Source organism: Pollachius pollachius, assembly GCF_949987615.1.
Source record: "Pollachius pollachius genome assembly, chromosome: 7".
In the NCBI taxonomy this organism is placed as follows: Eukaryota; Metazoa; Chordata; class Actinopteri; order Gadiformes; family Gadidae; genus Pollachius; species Pollachius pollachius.
Genome location: NC_136940.1, coordinates 23053362 through 23065861, shown reverse-complemented (window position 1 = coordinate 23065861; position 12500 = coordinate 23053362). Strand labels below are relative to the sequence as shown.

Sequence of the window (12500 nt, the reverse complement as noted above, 5' to 3'; positions counted from 1 at the left end):
TGTGTGAATCAACGAACAATATCTTACATATGAGACTCCCTTGTTATCAGAGGGAGCATGAAACAAGAAAGTTGGATTTTAAATACCTTGATCCCAGCTATGAACAGAGCTCGATTGCAGCTAAGCCCTCTGCTGTTCGTCAACCCTAGACTAAACTATATTTTGGGAAATGTGGTTTGGGAATCAAATTTGTTGAACCCATGCAGAAACGGTTCAAGCAATCTCCTGTCTGTTCAACACATGCACACATCATCACATACACGCAAGCACATACACACACCAAACTCACACACACATGCACACACACACACGCAAACATACACCCAACACAGCTGCTAATGACTGCATTCCTTGCGGCGGAGGCCCTTATTAAATTCACGACATCCACGCCAGAGTTAATATAGACTTCATTAAAAAAGGTGGATGGATAGATGGAGATAAAACTTAAGGGGAGCTCAAGGTTGGCTGAACAGGCCTCTGCCGACCGGGTAGAGGGAAGAGGGAAGGGGGGGGGGGGGGGGGGGGGGAATCTGAGAGGTGGAGAACAAGCTCTCTGTAAGGCTTTGAAGGACAGTGTGAGATCCCACCGCAGATAGGGGGTCAGTTAAGACGTCTCATGGGAATCCAATCAATCTGCCATCTTGGCAGGGCCTTGTGCTGAAAGGAAAAGTCTGATCAGGAAGAGAGATGGTGGAAAAAAGAAAGAGAGACAGCGAGAGAGAGAGAGAGAGAGAGAGAGAGAGAACACAGGACAGAGAGAGAGAGAGAACAGGACAGAGAGAGAGAGATGGAGAGAGAGAGAGAGAACACAGGACAGAGAGAGAGAACAGGACAGAGAGGGAGAGATGGAGAGAGAGAGAGAGAGAGAGAGAGAGAGAGAACAGGACAGAGAAAGAAAGATGGAGAGAGAGAGAGAGAGAGAGAACAGGACAGAGAGAGAACAGGACAGAGAGAGAGAGATGGAGAGAGAGAGAGAGAGAGAGCGAGAGAGAGAGAGAGAGAGAGAGAGAGAGAGAGAGGTTGACAGAGAGAGTTGGAGAGAAGAAAGTAGGTCAGACTGATCATGCAAGTGTAAAGAGCAGGCCTCTCTCCAGGCCTCCCCCTCTCTGTCTATCGGGCCACTGCTCCCCCAGGCTCAGCCTCCCTCTCGCCCGTGTGGCGGCCATCAGTCCCCTCTCTCTCTCTCTCAATCATTCCTGACCTGGAAATCTCTTCCTGGCCAATTTGAAGGAAGGAATGCATATCTCCCCGCGGAGCCAGCGAGCGACCTCCTCATGAGCCCCCCTCCGCTACGCTCGCATCTGGATGGGATTAGCGTCGGCCTTGTAGTCCGCAGCCCGTTGTTGTGAATCCGCCATCCCATGCATGTAACACATAGGTTGTGTGTTTGCGAACACATGCACGCGAGAGATGCATATTCTACGAATGCACACTGATACACACACTGATACACACACTGATACACACATACTGATACACACACATGTGCTCCCCATGACCTATTCAATCTCTCTCACGGTGCCTTTCCGCTCCGGAAACCAAAGCCATTGTATTTAGAGTGGGAAGATCAGAGAGGGAACAATGAGAGCAGACAGAAACACGAGGCAGGCCCACAGACACGTCGACAACAACATCAACAGCATCCCTTCCAAATGTTTCAGAGGGAAAAAAAATGGAAAGGGAAAAGGAAGCCTAGTTTATTTCAGTGTTCCCTCCAGACGAACGCTGCTCATTTGATGTTGAGGAAAGGGTGAGAGATATTATTCAGAAAGGAAATCGAGGGGGGGTTTCCTCCTGTCTGAGGCGTTCGGCAGCACCAGACGACTTGCACCACGTCAAGTCGAACACAGCACAGCCAAGGTCAGCAGAGATATCTCGTTCTGCGTGCACTCGCTCACTGTCTTACTCTCTCTCCCTCACTCGCACACTCTCCCCGTGATTCGTACGCTCACTTCCTTACTCGCTTACCTAGTGTTACGCGGTCACATGCACACGTTGAAAACATGTGCACGCACATGCCAACAGATGGCATGTAAACACATGCTTGCATGCCTGTGTCACGGCTTGAAAGAGTTGAAGCTATTCCAGCTTTTATGAAGGACCCTGAAACAGACACTCTGGACATGGCCCTCACCATGAACAGTCAGGTTGTGGCTTACACATGTACCCCACATGTTAGGCTGTATCTATTTGTAATAGATACATGTTAAATGGAGACGCATGAGCCCGTAGACAAGACCGGCTTTGTTTAAACTCTGGGTACACAGGTCATGTGAATTCCTGGCTCGCTCCATGCTGGACAGCATTCGGAAGCAATTTGGTCTGATTACACTTCAGAATGCACAGTGGATCAAAAGCATCGTCAAAATCGGTCTTCCTTTCCAATAACTTGATCCCACGTTCCTCCCTGAAGACTCCCCCAAACGAAACCCTAATCCTGATTTAGTCACTCCTGTCCCGCTTCCAAGCCACTTGGTTTCATTCACAACCTCCACACGACTGCACCCTGAACTCCCAACCCAAAGACCCCTACCGGATCAAACGACTCTCTTTCCATCGTCAACCAGCAGCGAAATCTTCCCCTTTTTGCCGTATATGGCGTCTTCATCCATGTTATGATTCCCTGAAGCAATCCTCTCCACAGCTTGAGTTTTAACCTGCCAGCACTCACTCACTCTCATTGGCCAGCTGTACCTCGGCTCCGACTGGGGTTAATAGGGTCAACGTCTCGCCCAATGACCTTTCACCGCCATTGATCCCCACTGCCATGTCAGCCAATCATAAAGCAATATTATCATGACCCGGCTAATCACATCAGAGAATGTTGTAGTAGCCATGCCCGTCATCATTGTGTTAATGCAGGGGAACCTGAGCCCTCTACCTTCAGCCTATTTTCTTCTTCTGCTGCATTGAGAAGGATGGCTGAAGGGAATATAATATAGGGTGCAGCCCAAGGTGTGAAGGACGTTAATCCCTGGTCTGGAGCGCTAAACTCTCTGGGAAGGCGTTCCCGTGGAAACCATGGAGCTGTGAGATCAGAGAGATGGATAGTCCTGGCTGGCCAGCTGTATTAAGCATAGCATAGGGACAGAGGAAGTGAAAAAAGAGGGAGACAATTCAGAGAGAGAGGAAGAGAGAGGGGGAGAGGGGGGGCCGGTGATTATATATATATATATATATATATATATATATATATATATATATATATATATATATATATATATATACACACCATTCCTGGGAAGGGAGTTTTATAAAGACAACAAACTAATTTCAGCATGTGAATTGAACCATCACAAATCCAGCAGTGCTATTAATATATTTAAGTGAGAGTGAGCGTGTGTGTGTGTGTGTGTGTGTGTGTGTGTGTGTGTGTTTGTGTGTGTGTGTGTGTTTCTGTCTGAGTCTCTCCTCTTGGTATGTACATGTGTGATTGCGAGCATTCACCAAACACATGGCTGTCTGGCCGGCGTAAAGGAACTTGTGAGAGACTTTGTGAGTCGATACATTTTGCAAATCTCTTTGTGTTTGTTTATTTGTTCTGCTATGTGTGGCGAGCATAGCTCAGCATACCTCCGTCTGTTTGTTCTGTGTGTTTGTGTGTGTGTGTGTGTGTGTGTGTGTGTGTGTGTATTTGTTTGTGTGTGTGGGGTTGTGCATGTGTTTTTGTTTCTGTTTACTCTTCTCTAATTACGCCGTTAGAAACGCTGGTTCACTTGTTGCACGGCAAAGGCAACCACTCAAACATGACCTACACACACACACACACACACACACACACAGAAAAATAGACAAACCTACATACACTTGCACGGTACACAAGTCATGTGTCGTGTGCGTGTTGGTGCTCTACTGAAACCTCCTTTGATTAGAACATGCTATAACCCTTAACGTTAGCCATCTTAAACCACCTTAGTGGTTCCTTCTTTCTGTGTGCTGAACAAGGTCCCTGTGAGCGTGGAACTGCTACAGTTCCTCTGCCTTTGTTTCTTTAATCACTCCCCCATTGCATATTTCTTTTCCGCTCCAACAGTTATTTTTGTCTGTGTTGGAAATCTTCCATTCACAGAATTGGGACATGAATACAAATCTTGAACAAAATCACAATAATAAATGGTCCACCAACAGAGCTCAATTCTTCCTTCAAACAAGGACAGTGCTCAAACAACAACCAGACACAGAGAGTCAACTCTGGAGTTCTTTGCTTAGGTGACAACAGAATCTCTGTGAAATCGAATGAAGGACCACCACCACAACCATCCGGGGGCCAGTTGAATATTTATACACTTCCGCAGGGGGAATGGGAGAGGTGCTCCCATTCTCGTCCGTGACATCTTTAAATAATTTCCCGAACCTTTTGTTTATGAGTTGGCTCGTATAAAATAGAGGGGCTCCTGTGAACAGGTCCTCTCTCCCAGAACTCGGCATATCCGACACAACTTGGCCCATTACACAATAAACCAAACACGAGGACGTCACTGAGGGTAGGTGAGCGTGCATAACTTCAGGGTGAGGTAGGAGGTAGCTCGTTATGTCAATGAGGTCCGCCGAGACCCCTTTCCGAGACACGGCAGAGCGTAAGCGATGATGGACTCTAAACCTCGGAGCGGTAAGTATCTGTTGATTCTGTGTTACTCATGGTCTGTTGAGTTTCTATCCTGGGGCTCTTTGTGTCGGTAAAGTGAGAGTGTTTTCCATTGCATTGTGTCATTTCCCAACAGACTAAAAAACACAAATTCACAGGGTCTGTGTTGTGGTCCAAGGCATCAGCACGTTGGTCCGGGTGAGGGGTAGTTCCACCGGCCTCCCCGGAGCTGGATCTGGTCTGTGTCTTCTCCCCGTTTCACTCCAACTCAGAGAGGCAGCACTTTCCTTCTCCAGAACCTAAGCTTCGTCCCTGACATCACTGGCTCGGCTGCAGCAACCAAACCACCCCCCAAAGAGCTGTGTTTTATTTGGACCTGGCCACTGTTCTGGGATCAGGAGACTGGGCACCATGGGACCATACAGAGGCCCACTACAAAAAAGAACTGGTCTGAGCATATTTTGAGTACTTAACGACAAAAACACCGACATCACTCGAGAAAAATGTATAAAAATGAAAGGTGCCTTGATCAAAGAATATGGTGACAAACCTGCGTTAAATGTATGTATGAATGTATAGATATTAACAGAATCTCGGTAAGACACACAGACGTATATGTATGCCAATTTCACACATAAAAAAAGATTATCCCACCGACACAAAAACGCCAGCACACATGCAGAATCACAGAAGAAGGTTTTTGACATTGCAGACGTTGGGAAACTCAGAGACAGGCCTTGTGAATCTAGTCACACTCTATACCAGCCAAAAAATACAAGTCCGGGACAGATATATACCCATGCACATAGTGTATGGGCCCATATGTTTACTTACATACAAACACATATAATCACAGAGCAATTTCCCATGACACCATCACACACGCCCGGTCCACTAATATTAGTCTAATGTCACAACCATCACACTCCCACACAGCAATCATCTCGTTAAGCCGTCATAAATGTATTGACCAGTGGCCTTGCAGTATGGTACAACTAGGATACTGCAAGGTACGCACAGAGCTGTCAGAAGACCCCTACCTCCTGAAAGTCGCTCCTTGGGAGACTTACAGACTGCTCTTGTTTTTTTCTGAATGAAATGGAGAGCTGCATTTTGTGATTCAACTGTTGGCTGTAGTTGTTGGCTCGTACGCCATTCTTTGTACTAAATAAATAAACATTTTGAAGCATTTTGTAGCATACCAGAAGTGTGACTAGTATCTAGAAAATGCATTCACAAATTGAGGGACTGATTCCAACGGAAAACGTGACTGTTGTGTGAGGTTGCTTCAAGATAAGATGAGCCAAAGTAAAGTACGATTGAGAGTAACTTATGTGTCTTAGAACATATCAATATCCCAATGACATGCTGCACCTGGTCAGCACATACCAAAAACCTGTGTACGCGTTGACAATCAGCTGAAGGGATTCTATTAATTGTCAATGAACACCAATTTGAACTTCCATTCAAACTTCAGCCTAGAATCTTACACAGGTGCACTTGCATCGACACACACACACCAACACATACACAGAAACACTGCTAGGATTTTAAAAGTGGGTGTTTGACTTTTGGTTATTAGGGTCCGGTCTCGACACTCCCCTAGCAGGGAGACAGGACTATTTGAGCTCGCCTCTCCCAGTCTCTGTGTACACAGCTGGGAGACCATTTTAACTTTCGCCCCCTCTTATCCCTTCCTTCTCACGTCCCACCATTTTGCCTTTTCTCTCTCCCGGCCGCCTCCTTTTTCGCAGATCGCCTCACAAGGAAACGTGACTTTGTCCAATACTCTGGGTGGGTCTGAGCCGGAGGAGGCAGGAAAGAGAAGGGAGTGTGTGTCTGTATGTGTGCGTGGGTGTAGGGGGTTATTGCCAGATGCCAGCCTAAAAGTCAGAAAAACCCACCCACAACAAACAAATTTTCACCCACCTCAATGTTGTGTTTTCTGAGGAGACATCTACCTCAGTGTTGTATAAAGATTCGAGGGGATGGGGGGAGGAGGGAGAAAGTAACATAACTTAATCTATCTCTGTAACATAACTGTTTTCCTGGCCCAAAAGAGCGCACTCTCTTTCATAGCTGTTCCTCCTCTCAAAGATAACAGTAAGCAGTACATTTCTATATGATGAATGGAGAGAGTTTATGTCTTTGCAGAGGTCAGCGGTTTACATTAAACTGAGGGGTCACAGGGGTCACAGGCCAGCTGATGTCTCATCTGCAGGCCGGAGGGAGAGAGAAGGTAATATGCTAAAGGTGAAAGGTCAAAGGTCAAGGCAAAGGTGCACACATTTGGAAAATTGTTGCTGATAAAGATGCCCCCCCCCCCCCGCCCAGACATAAAGCCGTCTCGCCACTCACTTAACGTCTAGATCTCCATTCCGTTATCATTCATTATATTAACCGGGAGGGATAGCATGAGAGAGAGAGAGAGAGAGAGGCAGAGAGAGTGAGAGAGAGAGAGAGAGAGAGAGTTGTTTGCTTAGCACAGAACCAAACGGAGGACTCACTGAACACCAGTGATTTAGTATTATCTGAAGGGGAACACGCCCAGTATCCGTCTGTCTATACATCTGTCTGAGCCGGCGGTAACAGTGAGATCACCACGGATGACAAAGTACGTCTAGACAGACAGGAAACACTGCATCAAAACCGAGAGTGATATCTTCCAGAGCTCTGATTGGTCGGTTCTCGATAAAGGGCAGTGGAATAACGCAGTTCTGTCTGAGAACATGTTAGGTGGATAGTGCTCATCTCCTAGTGAACGCTCTGTGCATCTGAACCGTGAGCCAATAGATAGAATAAATAAGAAGTTATACTTAAGCCAAGCAATTTACTTGTTTTTTACTTGGTGATTGTTTCACTGATTAATCAATCAAGTATAAATTATAATGGATTATCAGAGTTATCAGTGTTAGCCGTTTTGGCTATTTCCCTGGAGTCCATACCGTCATCCATTCACGTTGAGTTGAGAAATGCTACAATAGGCTGTTCATTCAGCACACAAGTTGTCCCGATAGGTCAAACATAAACAAACGCTCTTGACGGCTCCAGTACTAGCTTACGTTTTCAAACTAAACCGCAGAAAACGAAAGCCCTTCTCCGACTTCTACTTCCCATCTCACAGTGATACCAAACGCCTGGGTAGGATCCCACAGCAGAAAGGCCCAGACACCCACCATCATCAGCGCAGCGCCCAGCGGCCCAGACTGGGTGGATGGTGGCAGGGCAGCGTGACAGAGCGCCGCCAGAGCCTCTTACCTCTCTCGCACTGCGGGCCAGTGAAGCCGTAGACACAGGCGCATCTGTTGGGCCCGATGCATCGGCCGCCGTTCTGACAGCCGTTCTCACACACAGCTGGAGAGAGGAGGAGGAGGACACAGGGACAGTCATGGGGGTGGATTAACAGCACGTTTATATCTCTACTGTATACACAATAAGACATGTCCCATATTGTGCAAAGTGTGTACGCACCCATGAACAAACAGGGTACGTGGGCACACACTCACACACAGATACACACGCGAGTAAAGACACGTATACACACACACATCCACGCAAACATGCACATGCAGTCGCACACACACACGCATGCACACACACACACACACACACACACACACACACACACACACACACACACACACAGACACACACACACACACACATATTCCCAGACAAGGCCCCAGACACAAAAATGCAGTCATAGACACAATACACATAGACAAACACGCACACACACACACAGGCACACCACAGGCACACACAGACGCCCCACCCCCACACAGAGGTGTGAACCAGGTGTGCTGACCACGCAGCAGCCTGCAGTACTCACGCTGTCCACAGTGGTTTCCGGTGTAGCCCTTCTGGCAGGAGCAGGACTCCCCCTGGCAACTGCCTCCGTTCATGCACCTTACGTTACACGACTGAACTGTAGGGGGGGGGGAAGAAAAGAGTCAGTAGATGATTTGAGTGAGGAGGTGTACCCAGCCATTTTGTTTCTCAGAGAGCCCTGGTGAGCTGGCCACGATGCCGTGATTTCTAAATCACAGCGACGGGGTAAGGTATCCGTTTAAATCAGCCCATCTACCGACCGATCGTGCAAGTCTGGTTGGAGTGGAAGCCAAAAGGCATCACAGTCGACTTTCGGAAGAGGGCGGGTCTCCAGCCTCGACCCAACAGCACTTTCTCTAGATGTGAGGGACATCTTGGGGCTCCGAAGGCGGCCTGGACACTTTCAGATTTTCAAGAACTCCATGCCATCTCAAGCGTGTTTGTATTACGCCAGTGTTTCTTTTGGAGCCTTACATCAACAGAGGGGATTCAAACACCCACCCCCCACCACCACCACCACCACCACCACCACCCCCCACCTCCACCCCAGGCTACAAAACCCCAGCTAATCAAGCACACTGGGGGCAGGCTGTAAGTCAAGCCAGCTGTATCCTACAGTCGGCTAGGATGGAATGTGCTGAGAAGTGGAGGGGAGAGAGGGAGAGAGAGGCAGAGAGAGGCAGCGGGAGAGAGAGAGAGAGAGAGGCAGCAGGAGAGAGAGGCAGCAGGGGGAGAGATAGAGACGCTGTGGGAGAGAGAGAAAGAGAGAGAGCGAGAGAGAGAGAGAGAGAGAGAGCGAGAGAGAGGCCGCAGTGGGAGAGAGAGAGAAGGGAGCGAGAGAGTGAGAGCGGCAGGGAGAGAGAGAGAGAGAGAGGCCGCAGTGGGAGAGAGAGAAAGGCGGCAAGAGAGACAAAGAAGGAAAGAAAGAAGTGAATAATTTAAGAATCAAGAAAGAAAGAATGAAAGAAATATAGAATAATATTAAAAAAGCCCACAAGGGCAAACATAACTGAGTAACACATGAAGAAAACTGGGGGTCCTATATAATGTACGCGATGGAGTCTATTGGTGGGTTTACGGGTCAGGTAGAGCGCCTGAGCCTGATGTGAACTGACACTCCACACTATGCCACAGCACAAGGCCATCCAACCTGTCTTGGTTCACTATGTGTAAGCGCATTTTTAATAAAAGACCATAATCGTTCTTCCTGGCAGACAGGAAGACAGCCTGAAAAGCCTCTCTTTACATTTTTGCTGCATTCCAGATTCGGCTTGCCATCTTTGCGTTCTCATTTATACAAAAACAGAATGTACCTTTCCTCTCTTTTTCATTCTTTCGTTGCCACTGCTAACCTCTCTCACTTTCTTCCTTTCTCGTGTTCCGGTGCGTTCTGCTGAACAGCAGAGGTAGGAAGTGAGCGATCTCAACTAATGAGACTCTCTGAGTTGTTGCACAAGAGCAATTAGGGGGCATTATACCCACAAAAACGCTCCTCCAACTGTACACAAACATGGTTGCCATAACAGCGACACACCGGTGGCATAACTAGACCGGCATCACTTTTTTTCCAGCTCATATTTTTCACAAGTCTGGCGGGTCGCCGAAATATAGCCCACTTCAATTAAACCCATCACAAGGCTGAAGTCCTGAATCCTGACTGTGGAATTTCAGAGTAATGGCGCGTTCCACCTGAAGACTGCCCTCCATAATATCACGTGTTTTTTCCCCCTAATGTATTAAATGATATCTAAAAATAAGGGTAGTTTGGCTGTCGTGGCTGTAAGAGGCTTTCGACGAGCGGGAAAAGTAAAAGGCAGTCTGACAAGCGAATTAGTCGCACAAACTTTGTTTGGTTATCGTGTCACGCTGTAGTTTTATCTTTTTACGTCATTCCGATAAAACAGACCAAGAAACGCTCTCAGAACTTGCTAAGTGCAGTGCAAGTATTTGAGGTTATCTACACTATTATGTTAATATCCTAACTCCGACAGATATTATCACGAGCCGGGGAGATCTTGGCAGACTCTTTGAACAGACTTGGCTGAGACCGTATCCTGGACGCTTTCCTCCACCAACACATGTTGATAAATTACAGTAAATACTTGGGGGGACCCTAGGGTTTTTTAGGGGTGGGTGTACGAATGTGTGTTTTCGACATCTCCTAGCCTTGGAGGAGTTGGGGCTCTCGTGTTTCTATTGTTTCAGTTGAGGACACCCAACCGTGTCTCCCAGACAATAAGCAGGAACATTATCACCACCATGAGCAATTTTCATTCCTCTCTCTCTCTCTCTCTCTCTCTCTCTATCTCTCTCTCTCTCTCTCTTTCTCCCCCTCTCTCTCCCAACTTCTCTCTCTCTGTCTCTCTCTCCCTCCCTATTTCTGCCTCTCTGTCTCTCTCTCTCTCTCTCTCTCCCTCTCTCTCTCTCCCTCTCTCCCTCTCGCTCTCTCCCTCTCTGTCGGTGTTCCTTTGTTTTCTCAAGCCAACCATTAGACATCGGGGCGGGAGGAGGGGGTGCAAAAAAAATAGCAAAATGACTACAGTGATTAATTATTCCTTTTTTTCCCCCTCTGTGAAGCAAACCATGAAGGAACGCAGCAGAGCATGCCGCAATACAAACTCCATCAAAAGCCAAGGGCAGCTTAAGCACTCCCTGGCAAGCACCCAGACGGAGCAGAGTCCAGCACATCCATTGACCGCACGCCTCGCTGAACTCACTAGCCTTCGCCACCGGGGAGTTGGGGAGTCTCACCCTCGTGATCCAACAAGGCGTTTCCCCGGTAACGAGCGGATGGGAGACGGGAGGAGATTAGATCCAGGTGGTGCGGTAGACGGTTGGTTTGGGCATGATGATGAAGTTGGGGGCGCAGGTGGGGTCGGTGGGCCGGGAGGGGGAGGTGCATTAGGATGACCTCACTGACTGTAACAGAGCAAAAGCCCCTCCCTCCCTCCCTCCCTCCCTCCCTCCCTCCCTCTCTCCCCTCCCTCCCTCCCTCTCCTCCCGTGCAACTACCACCAACCACAGGTGGAGAGAGATGCTTTGACCCAGTGACTCTTCTCTGGAAAACTACACTTGATGAATGGATGTGTGTCTGGGGGGGGGGGGAGTGTGTGTGTATATGTGTGTATGTGTGTGTGAGTGTGCATACATGAGTGTGTATGTGTGTGTGTGTGTGTGTGTGTGTGTGTGTGTGTGAGAGAGAGTCTATGAGCTGGTTACAGGCTCACAGACCACAATGCACCTCTGTACTCCGGTGATGTTGTCAGAGAGCAGCTCACATCTGGGTGTTTTTACGAGGGGCTAGAAAACACAGGAAGTCTCGGTGTGTGTGTGTGTGTGTGTGTGTGTGTGTGTGTGTTTTTGTGAGTCACACACACACACACACATAAACACACAAGTGTGTGCACACGTGTGTCTGGTGGAACACTGAGGAGCTTTATGGGTGTGTTCTGTCCTGATTTATACATGGCCCCGGGACCCGGTGACAGGTCCGGCACGGCCCCACAGCCTCGGCCTCAGAACCCGGCCCCGTAGAGGGGCCCGTAACACCGTGAAACACGGGGCCGTCTGCTGGGAGCCTGTCAGGACCAAACGACCCCTCCCAGGTGAGGCCGTCTCCCCTGAGAGGGGGCCGTTTGGTCCTGACAGCGCCGAGAGCTGTTCAAAGCCAGGTACGATGACTCCATTGCGAATGCATCGTTGGGTTTTCGCGTGCAAATTACGTTGCGATTTCCTCCCTTATGACGACACCCGTACCTCATACCACATACCCCGACGTAGCAGTAAATTACTCAGAGGTAAGCTGCACTAAAGACACAGCCTGGCTTCTAATTAAAAGGCACAGCTCTCTCTCAGTGGACTGCGTATCCCAGAGTTCAGCAAGGACTTAGTCATGGGGACTGGAGGCATCCCTCTTCTGGACAGCTGTGTCTGGGAGCTTGTGGGCGGGAATATCCGTGTTAATGATTGGGTAATTATGGCTATAAGACGACAAGGTTATAAAGATGAGCCTGTTTCGGTGAGCACAGCTGCTTTGGTCCATTGGTTTATTGTCAGGGAGTCTTTGACAGAGATTTTCAGCTGT

At 48.3% G+C, this 12500-nt stretch overlaps 1 protein-coding gene across 1 annotated transcript in view; it reads right to left on the bottom strand.

Moving 5' to 3' along the window:
* LOC307078315 (fibrillin-2-like) overlaps positions 1 to 12500 on the bottom strand; it is a gene marked incomplete at its 3' end in the record, with an annotated part of 32580 nt that overhangs the window by 7486 nt on the left and 12594 nt on the right. The window contains exons 4-5 of the mRNA XM_079740058.1: positions 8418 to 8513; positions 7844 to 7939 (exon numbers count right to left, since the gene is read on the bottom strand). Of these exons, the coding sequence (XP_079596184.1) occupies positions 7844 to 7939; positions 8418 to 8513 (192 nt within the window). The remainder of the gene's footprint in view (positions 1 to 7843; positions 7940 to 8417; positions 8514 to 12500) is intronic.